General features: G+C 41.8%; 1 protein-coding gene across 4 annotated transcripts in view; it reads left to right on the forward strand.

Annotated features, from left to right (window-relative positions):
• The window catches only part of HIVEP1 (HIVEP zinc finger 1), a 116,125-nt gene that overhangs the window by 52,240 nt on the left and 40,534 nt on the right, over positions 1–23,351 (forward strand). For all 4 annotated transcript variants that reach the window (XM_072328683.1, XM_072328686.1, XM_072328682.1 and 1 more), the window contains one exon: positions 10,343–10,396. In XM_072328683.1, coding sequence (XP_072184784.1) covers positions 10,343–10,396 — 54 coding nt within the window. The remainder of the gene's footprint in view (positions 1–10,342; positions 10,397–23,351) is intronic.

Genomic DNA, 23,351 nt, shown 5'->3' on the forward strand with positions numbered 1-23,351 from the left:
AGGGGCACGGTCAGCTCCCTCAACCTACTGGCTGCACTTCTCTTGACACAGCACGATTTTCAAAGAAGGTGAAGTATTGACCGAGCTCTCCCTAAGCTCACACCCCCAAAAACAAAATTTATCACACGGCTGATATTTACACATTTTGCAGTTAATACCTGTTCCTTAGCAGGCAAACGCTGCCTGTCACTTTGCAGTTAATAAAAATGTGCATCTGTCAATTCCTGTTCTTCCGAGTGATTTGGGGCAGAGCACCAGTAGCGAGGTGACAGTGTTTCTGGTTTGATGGACTCGGCCGTGGTAGTAAAGATGAAGATGCAAAATGAAATGCAAAGGATTTCAAAATGCAATTAGGTTGCTGTGCAACCGTGTTATGAAATGACAAATGAAATTCAGTGCAGATAAATGCAAAGCGATGTCCACATGGAAAAAAAAAATATTCCAACTTTTCACTTAGATTGAGTTGCTAGTTAACAATCAGGCATGGGATCTCTAGGTCATATATTTGTGTGGAGATGTCAGCTGTATACTCAGTAGCTGTCAAAAAGCAAATAAAACATTAGCAATGTTTATGGCAACCGTAGAGGAAAAATAGAGGAAAAACGTATCTGTCACAGTACGCATCTGTGATGTGCCTTCATCTTGAATGGTGGGATTGATTCTGACATCTTTCTCCTAATTCTCTTTTCCTTCCTCACTTCCACCTACAAAGAGCATAAAATAGTACTGCAAAAGCTGTCGGTCACGCAAAAGGCTATTGAACAGCCTTTGCGTGAGGGATGATGAAGTAGATGCAGCTCTGCAGTCTGGAGAAGAGATGATGGGCAGGAGGAGGGTAGGAGGTTCAGGACATGGCAGAGCTGTGCGAAGGCCCTGGAGGTAAAGATGTTCTGGAGTGGGAGGTGGCAGGATGAGGCCAGCCCAGAAAGGCAGTTCTTCATGGCAGGAGCTTAGCTGCGGAGCTCCTTGCCTCAGAACAAGTGAGGAGAATTAATGTAAGAATGATCTGTGGGACCTGCTGCATGTGAGTACAGCTTCTGGGGCTTGCACCACAGCTGACTTTCTGCAGTCCGGGACTGTCATCCACAAGAGAATGGCAGTGAAGCTGTGAGGGATCTGGAACACAAGTCTTACGAGGAGCAGCTGAGGGAGCTGGGATTGCTCAGTCTCAGGAGAGACTCAGGAGAGGCTGTATCGCTCTCTACAACTACCTGAAGGGAGGTTGTGGTGAGGTGGGGGTTTGCCTTTATCCTTGGGTAACAGCGATAGGATGAGAAGGAACAGCCTCAAGTTGCACCAAGGGAGGTTCAGGTTGGATGATGTTGGGAAGTATTTCTTCACCGAAAGAGTGGTCAGGCACTGGAACAGGCTGCTCAGGAAGGTGGTGGAGTCTCAGTCCCTGCAGGTGTTCAAGAAATGTTTAGATGCTGTCGTAAGGGGCATGGTTTAGTAGGGAAATATCATTGCTGGGTGGATGGTTGGGCTAAATGATCTTGGGGGTCTTTTCCAGCCCTAGTGATTCTGTGACTTACCACTTGCTCAGCTTGGTTTTTCCCTTGACTCCAGCTCTTGGTGGCTGCTGGAAGCAAGATATTGGGTTGGACTTTGGGCTTTAATTGTAGGGGGCTTTTTTGCACTTCTGTTTATTTTTTGAGTCTCATCAAAACTGTGCTTTGGTTATTTTCATAGCTAGCAATACTACTTATTCACTTAATATCTGATCACTGTAACAACTTTAGTATCTAACATCCTACTGAAGATTTAATCATTTCAACGGTTGTATCAGTCAAGATTTTAAGATCTCAGTGAAGAGATCACTGTTTAAGTATGCTAATCTTAAGAAAATTAAGATGTTTTCAACAGTATTGCTGGTGCTTTAGGTTCCTGAATGCTGAGTTTATCTGCCTGCGTGGTTTCTGCCTTGTAAACTCCTTGTGCTTGAGGAACTCCAGAAATAGAAGGAGAAATTAAAGAGCAGTTTGACTCATCAGAGAACTTGAAGAAAGTCTCCAACCTGTTGTCTCAGGTGATGAAACACAGACTCTTGATGCTGCTCTGCTTGCAGAACCAGTTCTGGTACTTGGCTGGGTTTGGTGAGCCTTCCTGCAATAGCCTTGAAGTGTCAAGTACAAGTGATTTTGGGGGTACCAGAAAGATTAATGGAAGTTGTTCCATGTTTGGCTGGCGAGCGGCTGCTTTGGCTCTTTAGCATAGAATCTGTATTGGAGACAGTGTAAGAATTAAAGGAATCCTTTGGACTCCGTGTATTGTTATTTTTTTATCTGTGTTTTTGATAAGCAGAAAAGTATGGGTTTTGTTGTGTTTTTTTGTTTGTTTTTTTGTTATTTTTTAAAGAAATGATTGCAGGAGTTTAACTGGCACTTATTTAATTTCAGTGTCAGTTCTTAAAGAAATGAATGAAAAACACATTTTTTTTCCCCAGTTTTGGGGCATAAGATCAAAAGACAGCAAATAGACCAGCGTCGAGGAAGGAGGGGGACCCTGGGGCAGCGCAGGAGGCGTGCAGGTGCTTGTGGCAGCAGCCTAGAGAAGGCAGTGAGCTCAGGGCAACTTTTAACTCGATACTGGGCTAAGTATAGAAAAAACAGAATGCCAAAATTAAGCCTGCAGTAGCGAATGTTTTAAGTGGCTCTTAAATAATTATTAAACAAAATGCAGTGATAGCGATCACCCTGTCCTTGGATAGGTAGAACCTGGCTGACAATGCTCTAAACATCAGCATAGCAGTGTTGTAATTACTTTACTAGATGGCTGATTAGAAGCTAGGCAAATGTAAATGCAATCAGTACCTGTGTTCCTGCTTTGTTTGAAACAATGTGTAAATGAATTATCTCTTGTGTCAGGCTTATGTCTCTCTCGGGAGTAAACACAGGAGCAGGGACTGGCCTTCAGAAGCATAGGGATGAAGATATGGCTGTGGAAAGATGCCAAGCAAGAGCTCAGTCTGAGGAAGAGCCTCAGCTGCATGTCAGTTCTTGTACTAGATGGTTTCTCAGCCCACAGGTGCCTCACTGTGTGCTGTATTCTGCCCCTGGCCCTGGAAGGAGTCATCCAAAAATCCTTCCCTGCAACTCTCCTGTGCTCAGCTTCTCATAAGTCTAAATGCTACATGATAAAAAAACAAAAACAAACAGCAGTCATATCCAAAACAGCTGATGGTTCCACAGTCAGAAGTTGATGATAGATAGTGAGCTTGGGTTCGTATGCAAAGTGTATGTGTAATTTATGCACATACACCATGTCAATCTAATCAGGAGTCACTGCTGTGCTTAAGTAATACGTGTGTGATGGCAAGGATAGAGCTGGCATATACATAATTTATGTACAAACCTCTGCATTGACTGTTTTATTGTATATGCAGTATAACCATACATTACTGATACTAATCTAATCTCTAGAGTACAGATTGTGTTTTCAAATACGCGAGCAGGCTTTTTTTTTTGTTGTTGTTACCATGAAAAATAATAAGGGGGATTTTTATATTCTATTTTTAAGGGAGTTACGTAAAGTATCTGTCATCGGTTTTTCATTTTTAGACACAAATAATTATATATGGCAGGGAGCATGATGAGCATTCAAAGTTGACATTAGAATGGAAATGCATAAAGCGTTCCTGAAAAGCTGATCAGATAGGTCGTTAGTCAAGGTTACGAACATGTTTTAAATCTCATTTAACATGTGTTTTAAAAGAAAGAAAAGAGAAAAATAACTCCTCCTGCATCTTTGTGCTAGTTAGAAAGAGTGTTGAATTCACATTTCCTAATTTTTAGGGAGGTTTTTTGATTTCCCCTATCTTACAGCTGCGTGAGGAACCTTCAAACCTATTGCCGTCCAACAAAGTGGGATTTAATCTGTTTCACGTTGCGTTTACGGTGGGCTGGGATCAGCCTTGCTAGCAGCTGTCAGGTTTATACCAGTGTTTGGTAACCTACTGAGCCCTGGGCTTTGACTCTCCAAACCCCCAAGGTAGAAAGGAGAAACCAAAGCAAGTGCCAGAAAATGTCAGATTCCCACACTGTAAAATTAAAGAGAAGACTTAGGGACTGCTTTTGCTTCATCTGATCTTTTCCTTTTTAATCTTGAACATTCCTCATTAAATGAGGGAAGTGAAACATTTGGGGACAGAAGAATGGTTTTTAATTAGAAGCAGATTTAAATTTGAATGTCATATAGGTTTTGCAAAATGTCTTTTTGCTGCTGTTTGCCAACTTTGCAGGATTTAATTTTGCAGCAGAAAGGCGACGGTGGGAATTTAGGGCCATCAAAGAAGTCTTTGGCACAGCTGGTATAGGGTTCTGCCAGGTCTCCCACCTTTGCTTGCTCAGGGATGAGCTCATCCTGCACCAGCACTGCTGCTGCCACCTCTCCTTCTCACCCTCCTTGAAGGGCAGGCTTCTTTGGTGTTGGCAGGCACCTCTGAGTTGAAGGAAGACTAGAGGGCTTCTATTTTCTCCATCCTTTTTCTCCATCCTTCATCCTACCATCGTATCTCAGTTCGGATTCATCTACTTAACATTTGGACTGAATGATGCCTGCAGTGCTGAGGGAAGAGCTCATGAGTATCCCCTGCATCCTGCTGTGGCCTGCTGGAGTGGGGTGAAATCACCTCCCAGGGCAGCAATCCAAGCTCAGTCCAGCCATCGACTCCTGCATCCCTGGGTGAGCATTGGGACACAAACTCCTGAAGCACAAGGTTTTTCTTTGGGAGAGGTGGAGAGTTGCTCCCCATGAGTGTGGAGATGGGTTGTGGTCACTCCATGCAATGTCTAAGCTGTTCGCAGTGCCAGCGTGCAAGGTTCATGCAGAGCTGGGTATTTTATTTTAATGTAATTATTAATTTTTTTTCTAACCTGGTAGCATTCTTAATGCTTACACAGGCAACTCTCATATAGTCAAATACAGAGCACTGACACAGTGGTTTTAGTCTGATGGGTTTCGATAATCAGAAGATGGAGATTGCTGCACAGCATCTCAACCTCATGTCACTTACTGTTTGAGTTCTCAAGCTGTGTCTGCCCCTGCTAAAAACCACAAAAATCCCACTTAACGTTCTGATTTCAGCAATACTTCCCAATGCACGTAGCGTGATTACATTAATGCACTTTAACCGAGGAATATTTGGCCTTAGCAGTTCTCTCCCAGTGATCCAACAGAGAAAAACTGAATTTATATCTTCCATTATGTCCACTGAAAACATGCAAAGCGTCTTTTAGAATTATGTTTCAAATGTCATCTGATGAAGAAAGGTAAGAGAGTGGGTTTTCTTTAGAAAGCCGCACGAAACACTTGTCATCTGAAGTTGTTTTGCTGGAGGTATTTTTAGGATGACTCAGGCGTAAGGTCTGAGAATTCTTCTTGCCTTTAACTGAAGGGGAAAAAAATTGCTGACATTTTCATCCACAGCTGTTTCGGTTAAATATTTGAATGTAAAAACCCAACCTTTGGGGCAAAAAAAGATTTTTTTTTTAATTTCTTATTTTTAAGTTCTGGTACAGATTTGCCTCATATTAAGTGCTAATTCTCCAGTTATCCATAGAGAAGTAGGTTATATATGAATATCAGTGAATATTTACCACCTCCTACTCCCTTGTAAAATGGCCTGGTGGCTTAAAAGTGGGGTTGTTTCCTTTGTGCATTTGTTTAAAAACAACAAAGCCATAATCAGACCCACAAATGAAAGATTGCACTTGCTTCATCTTAAATTGTTGACAGAAGTTACTGGTTTCATATTCTGCAAACCTCACGCTTTTCAATAGTTTTGCTTTACTTGCTGAAATTCCTAAACCTTTCTTCATTAAACCTTTATTTTCCTTTGCTGACCACAAAGCCTTTAAAGTTTTTCATGTGTGAAATGAAAATTCTAATACGTGTAATCGCATTTCTGTTTGTAGGTGTTGATGCCTTCAAAAAATCTCCGGGTCTTTTTAAGCTGTATTCTGTTTGCGATGCATTTAAATCCGTGTGGTTGAGTCCTTGGTGAATGTTGGAAATAGAGAACATAAAACTGGTGGAAGTTTTCATTTATTTTTGCTTTTCTTTTTCATCCATCGCAGCCCTACCATCTCAAATGCATTCTGTTGGTATCCTCTTAAGGAGACATAGAAAACAGCAACCATCTTTTCTCATGTCTAAGTCTCCTTTTGGACGTTCCTAGAAAGCACGTTTACATTATATATTTAAAACCCCAAGGAATTCACTTGTTTTTTCTGTGCAGCAGACATTAGCTGGTGGAGCTGTGTTGGACGGTAGCATGACAGTCTTTAAAACTAGAGAAAGAAAAGCTAGTCCTTAGCTGCAGATGCTGTCATAGAAGCGCACGTCTTCTCGTTTGGATGAAGCATGATGGCAGTGGCACTGCGATGGTCCTGAGCAAGTTGCGTTCATAGTTTAGCAATATATTAGCAGTGCAATATAGCACTGTTGCTGTAGAGTACTTGAACTGTCTTGCTGCAGAAGGATGGGCTGAATGCAGCCAGGACAGACAGACAGCTGGAGTAGGTGGGAGGTGTTGGTGCAGTGCTGCAGCTCGTGGGCGTCTGCAGCTACAGCCAGGCTTAATAGGGAATTGCTACATCTCACAGGCGCTCGCTGGCTTTTTTTTCCTCCTCCTCTTTGTACTCATGTTGTGCCACTGTATTTTATATATATTGCGATTACGCTGGATTACCTACACTTTACTGTTTTGTGGTATGCACCTGCCTCTGATAATCACAAGCTCACTTCATGATTGTTATGTGATGTGGCATCTTTGGTCTCTTCACATCATTAATACACGATGATTTCATTATCATTCCTGTCTAGTGAGCACTTGATGAGAAGTGTCCTCTCCCTTAAATAAGAGTCTGTGTGTCACATGCTCATCGTTTGCTCTGGATGTGTGCCACTCCAGCAGAACATCTACTAGAGGTGCTAGAATGTGTCTTACAAGACTCCACAGTCCACCAAGACGCTGTTAATAGGATCACAGAATGGTTTGGATTGGAAGGGACCTTAGAGATCACCCAGTTCCAGCCCACTGCCATGGGCAGGGCTACCCCCCCACCAGGTGATGCTGCCCAGGGCCCCATCCAGCCTTGTCTCAATTGCCTCCAGGGACATTCTGTCATTGTATGGGCAATAAAGAAGGATCCGCGACTGCAGCATACCAGGAATTTCTGTTAGTTATATTATTTTCTGTTGTCCTAGCAAAAAGCGAATGAAGTTCATTTAACTTCATTGAGTGGCTCACACACTTGCATGCTCCAGTTCCGTGGCGTTTCAAGGTAAGTTGGTTCTTCTTCCAGCTTAAATCCTCACACATGGAGGAGACAGACACCTGTATGGTATCTTGAGCTGTAAAATACAGTGGGTTGTCAACCTGTGTCTAGTGCTGGGTTGTGAAACACACCCCATGTCCCAAGAAGGGGCAGCCATCTAATTAGGGTCATGACAAGGTTGTAGTGCCATTTGCAGGTAATATTTGTGCCACACAAAAACGCTTCTACAGATAGGAAAACAACCTACACGGTAGATGTCACTCATTGAGGAAAACGTTTGAGGAAATGCAAGAAGTATAGGAGACTTTTTGGCTATATACCAAGCATGTGGTTACCTAGTTATTGTTTCGGTTATCTGTGGTTTTTTTGTTTGGAGTTAATCTGACAGAGGAGCAGTCAGCAGTTTCTGGTACAAACTCTTTCTCTTTTTTTCATCTTTTTTGAAATAAGAGAGAATTCAATTTGGTAGATCAAAGTACTTTATCTTTCTGGCAATCTAATGTAGCACACTTCCAAAATACGTAAATAATTTTGTCTGAATAAAACAGAATGATTATGAATTTAAACACATGGATTTATGGTGCCATTTATGTGAGGTATGCTGATAATACTTTCAGTAATGAAATTGCATTTGTCTTTGTAGCTGCGTATAAATTTTTGTGACAAATCTTTTACATCTTCTCAAGAGCCAGGCGCTCCCTAATGCATTAGATATATTTCTAAATAGAGGGGAAATTAGTTTGATAACAAGTCTGCGTGTTTGTTTGTTAGTTTGTTGGTAAAGCGTTAGTGACATATGTATATAAAAGATGCTTTGTTTGTTTCTCCTTTTTTTTGTTAGAAATTGTCCGAGCCCTTTCTCGGTTAAAAAACAAAACAAAAAAACAAGGGCTGCTCCAGAAGTAATGCCTCCTATGTTACTATGTTGCCCCACAACGTTAGAGGCAGATATTGGTATGGCAGTAGAGGTTGAACCTTCCCACCAATAACCCATTATATTTTTTGCTGTGTGACAGATGGCAGCAGAGGGGCAGTCTGACAGAATGGTGACTGATGCGGAAGAAGTGTGTATGGAGCAAAGGCGTAGGATTGAATTCCACTGGTTCGGTTACCAGAACGTGATATGCAGCTCTTGTTCATGCTGGTGACTACCCTGAAAACTATTGTTTTGTAGCTGAGAATTTGCTGTTTTGCAGTAACACTGTTTGAATGTTATTGTGCTCTTTGTATCTGTTGTAGTTCCCGTGGAAATAAATAGGAAGCATTACCTTTGGAGCAGCTTGCATAGAGATTCATACAGTATTTCAGCTGTAGTTCAATCCAGGAAGCTCTTAAATGTCAAATCTTCATTGGTTAAAGTGTATCTGTATAACCACGTTGATAATGAGCTAGTAGAAGGCTGTTTTCTTTTTGAGGTGTTTGTGTTCAGTGGCCAGTATGTGGGTTTAGAAGGAGCTACGTATAAAAGAAGCATTGCTTTCATTGTGCACATACGTTTTGCTAGCCCTGGAAGGAAGGAGTTTGACTTCTAAAATCGTGGTGGTATTCTTTCTCATCAGCAGCTCAGCTCTTAGCTGCAGGACTCTGCCCTGTAGCCATTCGTATTTGTTTCGTTCTCTGTGTGCAGGAGAGAAGTTACCCAGCTTCAAGTGAGAACCTGGAGTTCGATTTCAAAGGCAGAAACATAGAACTGGGGAGTGCTGAAGAGAACTCAGTCTTAAAACCTCTGAGGAGAGTTTGGTTTAGTTGCATTTTTTTTTATTTCTGCTTGTAATATAATGGGAAAACAATTTGGGGCTTTAACTGAAAGCGAGTGGTTCCAACTTCCTTTAGTGGTTCAGCTCATAAACATTGGAGATGTCATTTAAAACCACTTATTTCAAGTATGTCGGTGAAAGGACTGTAATCTTGCATTACATAAGAATGGTGAGTAAATGGACAGATCAAGTAACAGCCTTCCCACTGGTGAAGAGAGAGGTGAGGCCTGTGTGGAGCCATCCTTATCCTCCTCATTGTGGCAGCCAGGAAGCCCAGTGTTTCCTGAGCTGGAGCAGTACTGTCAGAGAAGTTGAGAGTGATTGCGGTTCTCTTCTGTTCCTTCCATTTAATTTCATAAAAACTGCAACCCAATAAAAAAAATACTTCACAGGCATTTGGGGAGATATCAGTGATGTGTGTGTGAAAGCTGCGTTCCAAGCTCAGGGCCTGGTCTGTCACACCACAGTGCTGCTGCTCCTCGTCCTTGTCAATGTGACCTCTTTTTCCTTATGCCTCTCAGAGAACTGTGTGCTACCAGAAAGAAACAGTTCTTAAATTTTAGCTCATTCCAGCTGCTCCTTTCATTGCTTCTTCCTTTGCACACATAAGCACAGGCGCACACACAGGATGAAGCTGCTCCTCCCGGCAAGATCTGCTGTGCGACAACAGCAGGAACACAATTCCTTCTCCTACGCTGATGAGTTTGGGGGCAGCAGGCATTTTGCTAAGAACAGTGAGCGTAAAGGCTGGAGGCTGCTTTTTGCTCCTGCTGTGTGTGCATGAACGATGGGTGGTTTCACAGAGGAACGAGTACTGGGCTGCTGCTCATCCCCTCCACCACTCCCATGTGGCCACTTCGTGTATCAAATCCCATTTGCTGTTTATATCACCATGCTTAATGCTGCATTGTCTTGTTCTAACAGCATTTTTCAAAATCGTATTAAAATACTCCGTGCACATATTAAAATACACTGTAATGCATGGTAATACCTATTCCGAAGAGTCCCCTGACTGCATAAATTCTTACAGATGGTATGAAACTACAGAGGGATTAGCTGTTGACTGCAGATCTGATGCCATTGCTTTTCTCACTGCTGTTCCGTGTAATTTAACATGTCAATAGCCTTCCTGGTAAAACATGATGAAATTTTATATAGCGGTATTACTCATAACGTACTGCATATTTATGTGTGAATGGTGTTATTCCTAAATATAAACAGCTAGTTAGAGACAGACTTCGGCAAATGACTTTCTCAAAACTTGCTTCTTTTCTAATATGTTTTAATAATTACTTCTCTTTCTTGCAGATAAAATTGAAGAAGCACAAAAACAACTTAATGGAAAAGAAGACCAACAAAGAGGTAATAAGCAAAATCAAAACGAAATAGAAAAAGCACATTGTGACTCTACAGGCTGATGCAAAAGCTTTCCTGCATCAGTGAAAAGACTCCCATTGGGCTGTGGGCGTTGGATGAAGCCCAGGGTGCGTGTATTGCAGATCAGGTGCTGTGATCTGTAACACCCCAATTTTGCTGAGACATAAAAGCTTTGTTTTAACCACTTGAGTAGCTGTATTGACCTTGATAAGGCTGCTGGAGCTATAGCACTGGAAGCTGCGCAGTTTATTGACTGAAGCCCTATACTAACAGTTCACTTCTTAATATGATTTACCTAATCGTTAATAACCATATTTGGTTTATGACAAGCAATATGTGATGATTTCTAACAGATGCTGAAAGGAGATTGATCCTCACAGGCTATTTTAAGAAGCAGTTGACCTGTGACAGGTTAAATCTGTGTGTTAGGGCTTAGAAGGCTGGTGAAAAGTCATTGTATTTCAAGGCTGGCTGACTGCAGGAGTACCTGTTAGTTTTTATGTGATAAAGCTCATCTGTGCACCCACAAAGGAGTGAAGAGAAGCAGAATGGGAAGACCAAATAATCCCTGGCCAGGCTCCCCTGGGCAAAGCCATAGAAGACTCATCTCCACAAGCCCAGAGGAGCAAAGGGGCATGAGGGAAGGTAAGAACCCTGGTGAAGGACTTGGAGAGAGTAGACTCAGTGTTCAGTACCCTCCCAGGGCCGTCGCAGCAGAGCCACAGCCCCTGTGAACCCTTTCACAGTCCAGATGTGAAACCCATCACCATGAGCCGTAGGGAGTAGCTGTGCGGGTTACCTTTTGGACTAAAGGTGTGGTACTTGAATGGGGACACATGGGAAGATGCAGGGAAACAACTCAGGGGCTCAAATCTGTGTGTCCAGTCAGGTTTGTGTATAAATGTGGTGTATATGTGTGCTCTTAGTGTTTGTGTCTACTGGGAATACATTTTCAGCTTCACGGGTGATTGGACCTGGTGTCATGGAGCAGCAGCCTTGCTTTTCTAAGTCTGGTGGGTCCAGCGTGCTGTGCTTGCCTCTATCGGTACCACATTTAACTGGTTTGTCTCGTTCTGGGCAGATACTCACTGTGCTCATGTTAATGATCTGTCTTTCTGACCTCTGGCACGTCTGTGAACAGCGTTGTTAAATTGTTGATACTGGACTCAAAGCATTTTACCTTTTCAAACAATGAATTTAAAAACTTGCTGAACATTACAGAACAAAAGAAATACCCTGCTGGATCCCAGTGGGGTCCATTGTGACCCATCATTCTGCCTCCAGCATAGGCAATAGGGCATACGGATTGAGGATCGCATCTCAGCTTGGCCACTTTCTGCAGTCTGTTCCCCTTAGGCCGCCCTTGGGATGTCATGCCTCATCCCTTTTAGGACGTGTTACTGTGAATCTTTTTCTTTCAGTGCTGTTTGCCTTCAGCATTCTCTGGCAATGAATTGCAGGAGTTTACTACCAATCACATTAAGAAAGTACGTTATTTTATCTTCTTCTCTCCCAATTTCCTACTAGTTATAACAAGTGTCCTTTGGTTCAAGCACTGTCTGATTTGTTCAATAAGAGTTCAGCATTCACCTTACCAGCTGCTTTTGTGATTTCATAAAACTTGTCCATATCCCACTCAGCTTTCTTCTCTCCAGACTCATGTTTGAGTTAATTTTTCAAAAGAAGATTTGATATAGACAGTCTTGAACGGGTACCAAGACTATGATGTTGCTTTATGCCTCTGTAAAAGGTGAAGGAGAAAAACATATGTGGCTAGGGGATAAAAGAAGCCTTCTAAACATTTACAGAGACTTTCCAAGAAGCTAGACCTTCAACTGAATAGGCTTGTGATGTGTTTTGTTTAGTGTATCATAGGTAAGCAGCGTTGTCAACCAAACATAAAAGCTCAGTGTGTGAAGTATTACTGTCTGCTCTTGTTGATGTTGGTCCTAAGGAAGTAATATTTCTCTGGATTTACTTATTTTGTGATAGACTCGCTCAAGCTGAAGATTAACTAACCTCTATTTTCAGGATTTTCTTCTCAGCTGTGCACCAGTACAATCTTTGATCCCACACAAAGGAAGAAACCTTCTCCACTGTGCTCTGAAAGGGACTGGGTTGTAAAGATTTGCATGATGATAGCACACACCTCTCAGGGGCTCAGGAGGCAGAAAGATTATGGCTTAATTTTTGTCTCCTAATCTAAATTGGTATGGCTAGTTGTTGGAAATATATATATATATATACATATATAAAATTGGTACAGAAATGACTGGGATGATACAGCTACTTTGGACCTTTTCTTTTCCACTGAGAAAAATTATGTCATTCTTATCACTTTAAGTGTCTAAATTGATTTTTATTTTTTATCTGAAGTAAATTAAATTATATGTTTGAAGGCCACTGAAAAGAAGGAAAGTATGTTTTGAGCTAAACAGTAAACTAAACTGTGAAGGTGCTCACGTAAGGTATTTTAATCACAATCCAATGTATACAGGTTCACCTTAAGTGTGGTTGTTTATTTTTATCGCAGATTAAAAACTGCCCTGTCAGTACTGGAGCTGTTAAAGGCGTAGCATGTTTGTGGGGAGGAATTCTTCCTAAATTCAGTCATGCTGGGTTTTCTGCTGACTGGTATTGTACACTGATCAGTCATAACTTTATACGTGTGTGGGATTTAAGACGAATTTAATTGACTACAAAAAGATACATATTTAATGCATCACATTTCGCCATTAGCTGTAATAATCCAATTAAGCACAAATTGAAATAGATCTCTATTAAAAACAAAGACAGTAAAGAAACAGACGGTGTTGAAGTTAGCAGAATACAATTAGTTAGTATGAATTTGCAACTGAAAGATATATATAAATACATATATGTGTGTGTGTGTGTATATATATATAGAGAGAGAGAGTGATAGTCCATAAATATATTCAGGTTGTAGATAAGTGGCCTGCAAGTTGAGACCAGAAATGTGTTCTATAGGGACCAGCTCCACCCTGTTTTCCTGCTCATCAAGTGTGTAAGGTGGATAAGTCTTTCATCATTTCATCTTCTTGTAATTGCCCAGTTGCCAGTATGAATTTTTAGTAGGAGAATCTCAGCATCTCTTCAACTGTGATTGTTGTTGACATGACAGAGAAAGTCTTGTTTCTTGTGAGTGCTCTGTGTGTTGTCCTTTAAAACCTGGAAGGGATGGTGATCTTGAGCAACCAGCATTTTCTCCTTGTGAAGGCAATGAAAGCTTTCTTTGAATTGGGACCCATCTACGTATCACGGTCTGGAAAGCAGTTAGCTGAATCTGCTTTGGCTTTGGTCTACTGCTGGCCTCCTCCTAACAAATCCATCCCAAGAAAGTCTCTCTGTCTTCTCCCTTCCAGACTATCTGATAAAGTCAAGTCTTCTCAGATCCTTGTGGTTACCACAGAGGCTTCTGTTATGGTCATCCTCTGAACCAGTTCAGCCACTGAAGGTCATTATGAAGCACTGTAAGCATTTGTTTTCTTCTTTATGCATTGCAGCAATTCTCTGCTTATCACAACAGGCTGCATCCTAGGGACATCAGTTCCACAAGCACTGTCATAGGATTTTAATTTAGGGCTAGTGGCACTAACCTAGTTATCTTGATACTTGGCACCAGCGATGCTAGTACCGCTGAATCTCTCTCTGCTTCTGAATTTTTAAGGGAACTAAAGTTGGTGACAAACTGCAGCAACACCAAGATTTGCCACGAAGAGGGGTTGCAGATCCCATACAGACACTCGGTACAGTGGAACTCAATGGAGTTGATGTGGCCTAACGGATACTCCACAGTATCCACCATTCCCATAAGCTCTTTGCCTCTTAGGAGTACAATTTCAGACTAAGCTGTGTTATTTTGGATAGCTTGCTGCGTTGCTGAAAAAAAGCATCATTGATAAATGGTTATATCACGGGGAACATAGGTGTACTTATTCTGCTTCTCCATTGTGGTGATAGCTGATGGGATGATTTGGGGATGTGTGTGTGTGTTCTTCAGCTTTGTTGCAGTTTAGACTTGCAGGCTGTCATGGTTTGTCAGGTATAAATTCATCCCTTTAAATAAGCTATTGTTCTTGTTTGAAACTCTACTCGTGTAGAGTTCATCAAATTCATCCTGGACTCAGACTTGCAGTCCCTCTAATGGTACACAGACATCTGCCGAACTTCACCTCCTGATCTCTTCCCAGGACTGGTAGGTAGGTCTCTGTCTAGCTTCAAGGAAAAGGCAAATTTTCAGTCTTTTTTATCAGCAGTCAGCCACATTTCTATACTTTCACACTTGAATGCTTTCAAGCTTCTCAAGGAGTTCTAGTTTTGTTTTTTTTTTTTACTTCTGCTGGAGATGCTCCATAGTGTAATTTGAATACGATGCTGTATATTCTCATGAATCCTCCCTTTTAGACACTTAGCATTGCTACTCACTGCTTGGTCTGTGAAGGTGGATTTCCAACTTGCCCTTGCCACATTCAGAAGTCCAAACTGTTGCAGCACATCTGTCTTGATGATAGTGTTCCTTTCCAGAGTCACCAGAACTTTTCTCCCTTAGTCTGTATTGGAATTTCACCCAAAATCAGTTCTCCTTCTGGAGCCTCATGCTTCAATGTTAGTAGTACTCTCTGCACGTGAAGCCTTAGACATAGAAACATTCTTGACTGGTCAAGAGTTTTGTCTAATTTTGATCTGTGCTTGTATAAATGGCAGCAGGGGTCTTACCTACATTTGCTGAGAAACTAGAGGTATAACAATCCAAAGCCAGGGTTTGGACTTCAGCAAAGTGCAAGCAATTTATTGGTGGCACTGGAAAAAAAAACAGAAAACCCTCTACTTCCAGCTTTTGTCTAAAAGGTACCTGAAGCCACTGTCCACTCTTTTTATAGGTGCTAGTCAGTCTCAAGCCTTAACAGACCTGACTTGGCATTTGGTGTAGTGGTCCTTTAGTCAGTAGTAGCTTACCAGTAGTTCACCGTTTACTGGCTTATGATGACGCTTAGCAGCATGAAACCATTCACAGTGCAAAGGTATATTTGAACTACCACAGAAGGAAATAATAAAGATTACTTACCAGCAGCAAGCATTCTCAGAGATGCACAATCTACTCGCACATATGTTCCCCTCCCACACTTACAGCCCCTTCAAAGAAGCATATTGGCATGGAAGAGAGGCAACAGAAATCAAATGCCCTTTACCTTGTTTGCCCATCTGCTATTTTTTTTTTTTTAACTAGAGTGGGTTTTTTTGCTAGTAAATTGCACTGCATTGAGATTTAGGGGAGGAAGTTTGGCTTTGTAAATGGAAGCAGGAGACATTAGTTCAGAAATGTAGGTTCTGCTGCAGATGGACTGTAGTCATATTTTTGTATGTTCTGAGTCCTTCAAAACCTCCTTACCATCCCTCTTGTTAAATGCACATGTTACTGACAAAATTACGAGGGGGAGTTTCAAATACAGGATTAAAAAACGCTCCAGCCTTCATTCTAGTTAATCAAATGCTGCATACATCGTAAGATTGAGTACCGTTTTTATGTAGCCACGTCCCAGCTTACAGCTGACTCTTATTGGCCTACCATCTGGCCTCAAAGGAGCAGCCAGGTCCCTTCCCTTCTCTCCCATCCCTGCAGGCGCTCCTTATCCCGCTTCCTGCCACTGCCGTACTCCCTGCAAAAAGCAGGTGGGAACACTGCATGCTAGTGATGTACCCTGCCTCACAGTTTATCAACTGTGACCAGGATTGTGTTCTGGTCATCCCAGTATTCAGGGGAAATGGGAAATCATATAATCATAGAATGGCTTGGGTTGGAAGGGACCTGCAAGGAGCAGCAAGCGCCAACCACCCTGCCACGGGCTTGGCACACATCCGCCATGAGTCTGAATACGAGGGCAGGCATGGGAAGAAGAATTCCTTCCTTCCTTTCGCGTCGATTCCTTCACTTTTCCATTCCTTCCTTCCTTTCCTTCCTTCCTCCTTTCTTCCTTTCCTTCCTTCCTCTTTCCTTCCTTTCCTTCCTTTCCTTCCTTTCCTTCCTTTGCCTTCATTTCGCTCCTTCCGTTCCTTCTTTCCGGTCCTTCCTTTCTTCCTTTCCTTCCTTCCTTCCTTTCCTTTCCTTCCTTCTCCTTCCTTCCTTTCCTTCTTCCTTCCTTTCCTTCCTTCCTCCTTTCCTTCCTTCCTTTCCTTCCTTTCCTTCCTTCCTTCCTTCCTTCCTTCCTTCCTTTCCTTCCTTTCCTTCCTTTCCTTCCTTTCCTTCCTTTCCTTCCTTCCTTCCTTTCCTTCCTTTCCTTCCTTTCCTTCTTTCCTTCCTTTCCTTCCTTTCCTTCCTTTCCTTCCTTTCCTTCCTTTCCTTCCTTTCCTTCCTTTCCTTCCTTTCTTCCTTTCCTTCCTTTCCTTCCTTTCCTTCCTTTCCTTCCTTTCCTTCCTTTCCTTCCTTTCCTTCCTTTCCTTCCTTCCTTCCTTCCTTCCTTCCTTCCTTCCTTCCTTCCTTCCTTCCTTCCTTCCTTCCTCCTTCCTTCCTTCCTTCCTTCCTTCCTTCCTTCCTTCCTTCCTTCCTTCCTTCTTCCTTCCTTCCTTCCTTCCTTCCTTCCTTCCTTCCTTCCTTCCTTCCTTCCTTCCTTCCTTCCTTCCTTCCCCTTCCTTCCTTTCCTTCCTTCCTTCCTCCTTCCTCCCTCCCTCCCCTCCCTCCCTCCCTCCCTCCCTCCCTCCCTCCCTCCCTCCCTCCCTCCCTCCCTCCCTCCTCCCTCCCTCCTTCCTTTCCTTTCCTTTCCTTCCTTTCCTTCCTTTCCTTCCTTTCCTTCCTTTCCTTCCTTTCCTTCCTTTCCTTCCTTTCCTTCCTTTCCTTCCTTTCCTTCCTTCCTTTCCTTCCTTTCCTTCCCTTTCCTTCCTTTCCTTCCTTTCCTTCCTTTCCTTCCTTTCCTTCCTTTCCTTCCCTTCCTTTCCTTCCTTTCCTTCCTTCCTTTCCTTCTCCTTCCTTCCTTTCCTTCCTTCCTTCCTTCCTTCCTTCCTTCCTTCCTTCCTTCCTTCCCTTCCTTCTTCCTTCCTTCCTTCCTTCCTTCCTTCCTTCCTTCCTTCCTTCCTTCCTTCCTTCCTTCCTTCCTTCCTTCCTTCCTTCCTTCCTTCCTTCCTTCCTTCCTTCCTTCCTTCTCCCTCCCTCCCTCCCTCCCTCCCTCCCTCCCTCCCTCCCTCCCTCCCTCCCTCCCTCCCTCCCTCCCTCCCTCCCTCCTCCTTCCTTCCTTCCTTCCTTCCTTCCTTCCTTCCTTCCTTCCTTCCTTCCTTCCTTCCTTCTTCCCTCCTTCCTTCCTCCCTCCTTCCTTCCCTCCTTCCTTTCCCTCCTTTCTTCCTTCCTTCCTTCCATTTTGTATTTGTATGAAACTGAGCCTTACATTTTGGACAAGAAATATAACTGAGATCCAAAGTTGTATTTTGATTCTTTTCATCTTTCTGTCCTTATCGTCAACAACCACATGGGCTAGAAATGTAGTTACTCTAAATGGAAGCTATAATCTTCAGAAGTTGCGGGTTACAGCACTGTCCTGTTTGCTACTTAATGCTGGTGAGAGGATTAGCTATTTTTGTGTGCTGTATGCCAGAGCTACCTACCTACCTTTTACTTCCAAATGTTCAAAATGACAGCTAACAGTGCTATTTCATGCAATTCAGTTGTGCATTTACACGACGTCTGATTTCATAGTGTTTATATCTCCATTAAAACATGTCAATACGTGTGTCTGAGAGGTAATTTGTTTAAATTGTTCTGTGTACGTTGAACTGTAAAGCTTTAAATCAAGACTGAATTATCTTCCTCAAATATTTACAGCAGCTCAGGCAGTGATTGGCTTAATGGGGGAACTCTCGATATCTGTAACTCAAGTCATACAAGTTCGCACATTTTCATGAAGTCTAACCTGTTCCTAGAATCTCTGATGGTTGCACATTAAGGGAATATTGTATTCTGCTTACAATAGCAAGGCTTCAAAGGTTCTTTCAAGCACATTCAGTGCATGGTTTTGTGCCTGGGTAGGACAATGAGAAGACTGCTGATTTCTGTGGGAGCAGATATAGTCTCTGATATCATTTATCCCCATTTCTCTCTATGTTCAATAGTTAAATACATTTTGATGTCCCCATAGTGCCTGTGTGGGATAACTGATAAAAATGGAGATGTCTATGTGGTCTTTACACTAAGAAACATTATGAGAATATGAGCTTAACCCAGTGAGTTTGCTGGTTCCTGTAATCCTCTTGGGTTGTGAGGCAATGTCTATCTGTTATTTCTCTTCCTTTGTTTTGTTATTACTTTTAGTTTAGAGAATCTTCCTGATAGTAAATGGAAAGAGGCTGTTCCAAGGTAGGTACAGTATGTTGTTAAATTGATAGCTATGTACACAGACACCGTTACCATCTTCAGAATGGCCCAGCTATAGTGAATGGAGGGATCTCTTGCAACATCCGAGGTCAGAACAAGCTCATTTTCGTGGTGGGAGGATGCTGAGCTAACAAACTAGCTAATTCAAGTGGCATACCTATGTGTGCGTTGTAAATGTGCTAGGGTTGCTAATTTTAGCTGATGTGAACCGAGAGCAAGCCAGCTGTGGAAATACAAAATTTTTTGCTTGTTAGTTTCTTTGTAGTCTTTCTAGTGTATGAGTAATGACTGTGTTTTCAGTACTTTCCAGATAATCCTTCAGTTCACGGAGTTGAAAATTTCCTTCAGTCTTCTTCTAAAGGAAAAAACATAATGTATAAATGAAGAGCGAATTAGATACAGTATATATTTTTGGTATCTGTATGCTCTAGACCGACCTGATGGAGTCTTTTGTAGGTATCTCCAAGAAGCGTGTGTACACATGTGTATTCTCTTTTTACCCTCTCACATCTGTGGAAAAGGGCAAGCAAGGATGGGGAAAGGACTTTGAGCACTTCAGTGAGCTTGACCATTGAAGACCTCCAAAGCAAACACACTCTGGAGGAGGTCAACCTTCCCATCTCTGGCACAGAAGAATGAGCTGCCATGGGTTGGGACATTCCTGGTTTCTACATTTCCAGCAAATCAACTTTTCCTGTTTCTGTCAAGCGAACAACACCATTTAGCTCTAAAAGAAGGATCTGTTGTGTAAGGCTTTTTCTACTCACTTTGCCAGAGCTCTTACTCTGTTCTGTGTTTTTAGATAGTACTGTTGTCAGATTTGAGCTCTTCACTGCTCTTTATTTGCTATAGGCAGTATGGAAATTTCATCATTTGATCCCTGTTTTTCAAATGGAAGATGATGTTAAAGAAATGCATAGAATATGACTAAGAGGATTTTTCTGTTTGAACATTGTTGTGTGCAAAGTCAATGTAGTTAACATCTTGTTCCTTTCATTTCTGTTTTTTTTCCCTTCTGACTCATGTTTGGGGAGTTTATATTCAATATCTCATCTGACCAGCTAACAGTGGCTGCTTGCTGATAACCCATACATTGGTCTGTAATTCTGTTTTAATGGCCTTTATGTGCTAGGGTAGGAGTTGCTCTAATGATTTATTAGCCAAACCGACCTTATCAGTAATAACTGATAATCCTTAAATTGCAAACATAAATTATATGTAAAGCTGTTCGTAACATTGAATAACATTCTGGGAAGATTTCTGTGTGTCCCTCAGGAAATTCCATATTCCCCCAGCATATACCTATCCCCCAGGCATTTCTAAAAGCATGCTTTCTCTGACTAGTTACGTTTAAACATCTTTATTATTCTGTGGATAACTGGGTGAAACTGACTTCTTCTTAGACTTTGAGAGCCCACTCACTTGCCTATGGGGGCAGGTATTCTGTCTTTTTTCATGTCTTCAGATTATCCAGCAAAGAACTTCTCAGACTGGGATTGCAGGTAGCATTACCTATCACAGCACTGCCTCTCCACCTGCTAGTTGATCTGTTTTACCTTAACAGCATTTGAGTGGTGATTAGTTTTCATAGTTCACCGTTAATTAAGTCTTTTGTTTAGAAAGCAGTCTAATTGTCAGATAGCTGAAATGCAGAGCAATACATGAACTCCATGGGGCTAAAAAATACAGCATGTATTCTTTAAATTTTTCAGCATGTTTATTTGAAAACTAGTGCATATCCTTCTACACTGTTCATGTGTTGACATCTTTTGTGCATAGCTACATGTTGACCATTGGTTATATGGTTGGGGATTGCTGTTCCTGTGTTACTTTTTGTCTGTCTTTTAAGGCTGAAATCCTCTGACATTTTACAGCGATTCAGTCACTGCCCTTTTTATTTTTTATTAACATGTATAATGTTAGGAAATGAGTACTGGAACAGGCTGCCTAGGGGAGGCTGTGGAGTCTCCTTCTCTGGAGATATTCAAGACCCTCCTGGATGCCTACCTGTGCGATCTGGTGTAGGGAACCTGCTTTGGCAGGAGGGTTAGACTCAATGATCTCTGGAGGTCCCTTCTAACCCCTGTGGTTCTGTGATTCTGTAAAATCTTGACTAATATCAGGCAGCATGTTTAATTTAATGTATTTCATGCTGGGCAGGAAATTAACTTTTTTGGGAAAATAAGCAATGTGCTTTCACTTTGATTATTGGTCAGAGTCAGGTCAGCACAGATGCATTGATACATTACATTTCATTCCTGTTCCCTTATGGGTGTTGGCCTTTCTCAGCTGAAGCTCTTGCGTTGCCTCAGCGATCAGATGTTTATTGCTATTTGTTCTTGGTAGTTTTCCTCATAGGGGAGGTGCTCCAGTCCCTTCATCACCTGGTTGGCCCTCCACTGGGCACTGTCTGGTGTTGTAGAATCATTAGGTTGAAAAGGACCACTAAGATCATCTAGTCCAACTGCCAACCCATCACCACCATGCCCACTGAACTATAACCTTCAGGGCCACGTCTGCATGTTTCTTGACAGCTCCCAGGGATGGTGATTCCACCACCTCCCTGGGCAGCCTATTCAAATGCATTACTGTTCTTTCTGAGAAGAATTCTTTCCTAATATCCAGCATATATGCTGGCTGTTAAATTTCTTCACCCAAGCCAAGAAGTTAATTGCACAATAGTTTTGAAGATGACCTTGGTTAGTATAGCGCCCTTACACTCCTGAGATCTACCTCTGTCAAGGCTAACTTGATGTGAGTAGCCACAGGACTTGAAAAGATGCTGTCATACAGGCAGCCCTGGATTGCAGCATGTTATTTACTTTCTACCTATCCCAAGGGGGAAAGAGAAAAAAAAGTTGGCAGGCTCTCAGGTCTGGATGAAACTATATCACAGCAGAGCTTCCTGATAAGTCCAAGTTGTGTGCCTGAGGCAAAGGTGTCTTGCTTTCTTTATGCTGAGGTATTATTGCTCAATGTCTAAACCTAATCCACTCTGCACTTGCTAATGGTTGCACAGTGTTTCATTTAGTGTGTGCAGAGAAGCCCACAGTACACCTTCCTCTGTGGCTGCACATTTAAACCCGTCATTCACTTTACTTTGCGTGGTTGGTATATGTTCTTGATTTTTATGGAAAAAATGCTCATGTTTTCAGTTACCCATTGGAATATTTGTGTCTGTGTAGCTTAGATTTGGTCAGTTTTTTCAGCACTCCCACACCAGCTCTTCTCTCCATCATGCAATTTTAAGGTATTGCAGGGCTTGTATTTCAGGAAGATGTTACTCCAAGGTGAGAAAAGTGTCTCCTTTTCTCTGATGTTACCTTCAAAGTTACAATTTGCTTAGTGTATTATATTAATATAATTAATTCTATAGTAACATTATCAATTCTGTATTAATATTAAATATTAATATAATTACTGTCCTATATTAATGTTTTATATTAATATAGATTTACTGGGAACAGTAGATTGGATAGCTGAAATACTACAATTTATGCTAAACATTGTTAAACAAGATTTTCCCGTTCTTAACAACTGCTTACTTTTGGTAGCCAACACTGTGAGTATTTCATGGAATATAACTGACTTTTTCCCCCAGGCAATTGAAGGTTACTGTCAGATGTTGTGCTAGTGCTGTCCTTGCAGTTTTCCAAGGTCCAGTTGGACAAAGCCCTGAGCAAACCGACTGGCTCCTAGAGCTGGCCTTGCTGTGAGCAAGAAGTTGGATAAGAGACCTGTTGAGGTCCCTTCCCACCTGAATTATAGTCTGAAATACTAGTTCTTATATTCGAGGAAATTTTTTGTGGTAGAAGCACTAGGTTTCTTGAGTGTAACTTGAGCTACACTGATATTACAGGTTTATCAGTCTGTGATGGAAAGGAGCACTAAAATTTAATTTGACTTTGCAGAAATTAATACTGTCACTGTTCTTAAGGGAACTATTCAAATGATTGCTGATGCTGTATTAGCATAGCTGCACCCTCCTTGAATCTTGTGTTGGCAGGATGTTCACTGTTTGAGTTAACAAAGGAAAAATATGATAATGAGAGACTTATTTCTGCATGAAAGCTTGGATTGAAATGACTTTTAAAAGAAGGCTGGGAAGCCTTTTCCTTGCTGAGAGCCAGTGTGATAACTTTGGTGGGTCACAATTCAACCCAGAGCTTAGTGTTGTCTCTTAAAAACACCAAGAAACAAAAACAACACATATATTTACAAACATTACAAAACCAGAAATTCACTTTTACCCATCTACTCTGTATGGAATGATCCAGTATTTGCTGATGTGATCAAAAGGACAGCCATCAGCATAGGCGAACCTTTGATCCAATCCCTATCGGACTGCTTTAGTGTTTGAATGTCAGCTCTTCTCCCCCATTTTTGAAATGAATTAATGTCAAGTTGTGATTTACATACAGAATAAATGGATTTTGAGATTCTGCACTGTATGTGCTTGAACTGTTGTCCCCAGCCATAAAAGCACTTAAGCATAGGTTAAGCCTGCTGGCAGATTCACAGATGTCACTGCCGACTTGGAGTGCCCCAAGTTCATTGACTTGA

The sequence above is a fragment of the Excalfactoria chinensis genome, chromosome 2 (genome assembly GCF_039878825.1).
Source record: "Excalfactoria chinensis isolate bCotChi1 chromosome 2, bCotChi1.hap2, whole genome shotgun sequence".
Taxonomy (NCBI): domain Eukaryota; kingdom Metazoa; phylum Chordata; class Aves; order Galliformes; family Phasianidae; genus Excalfactoria; species Excalfactoria chinensis.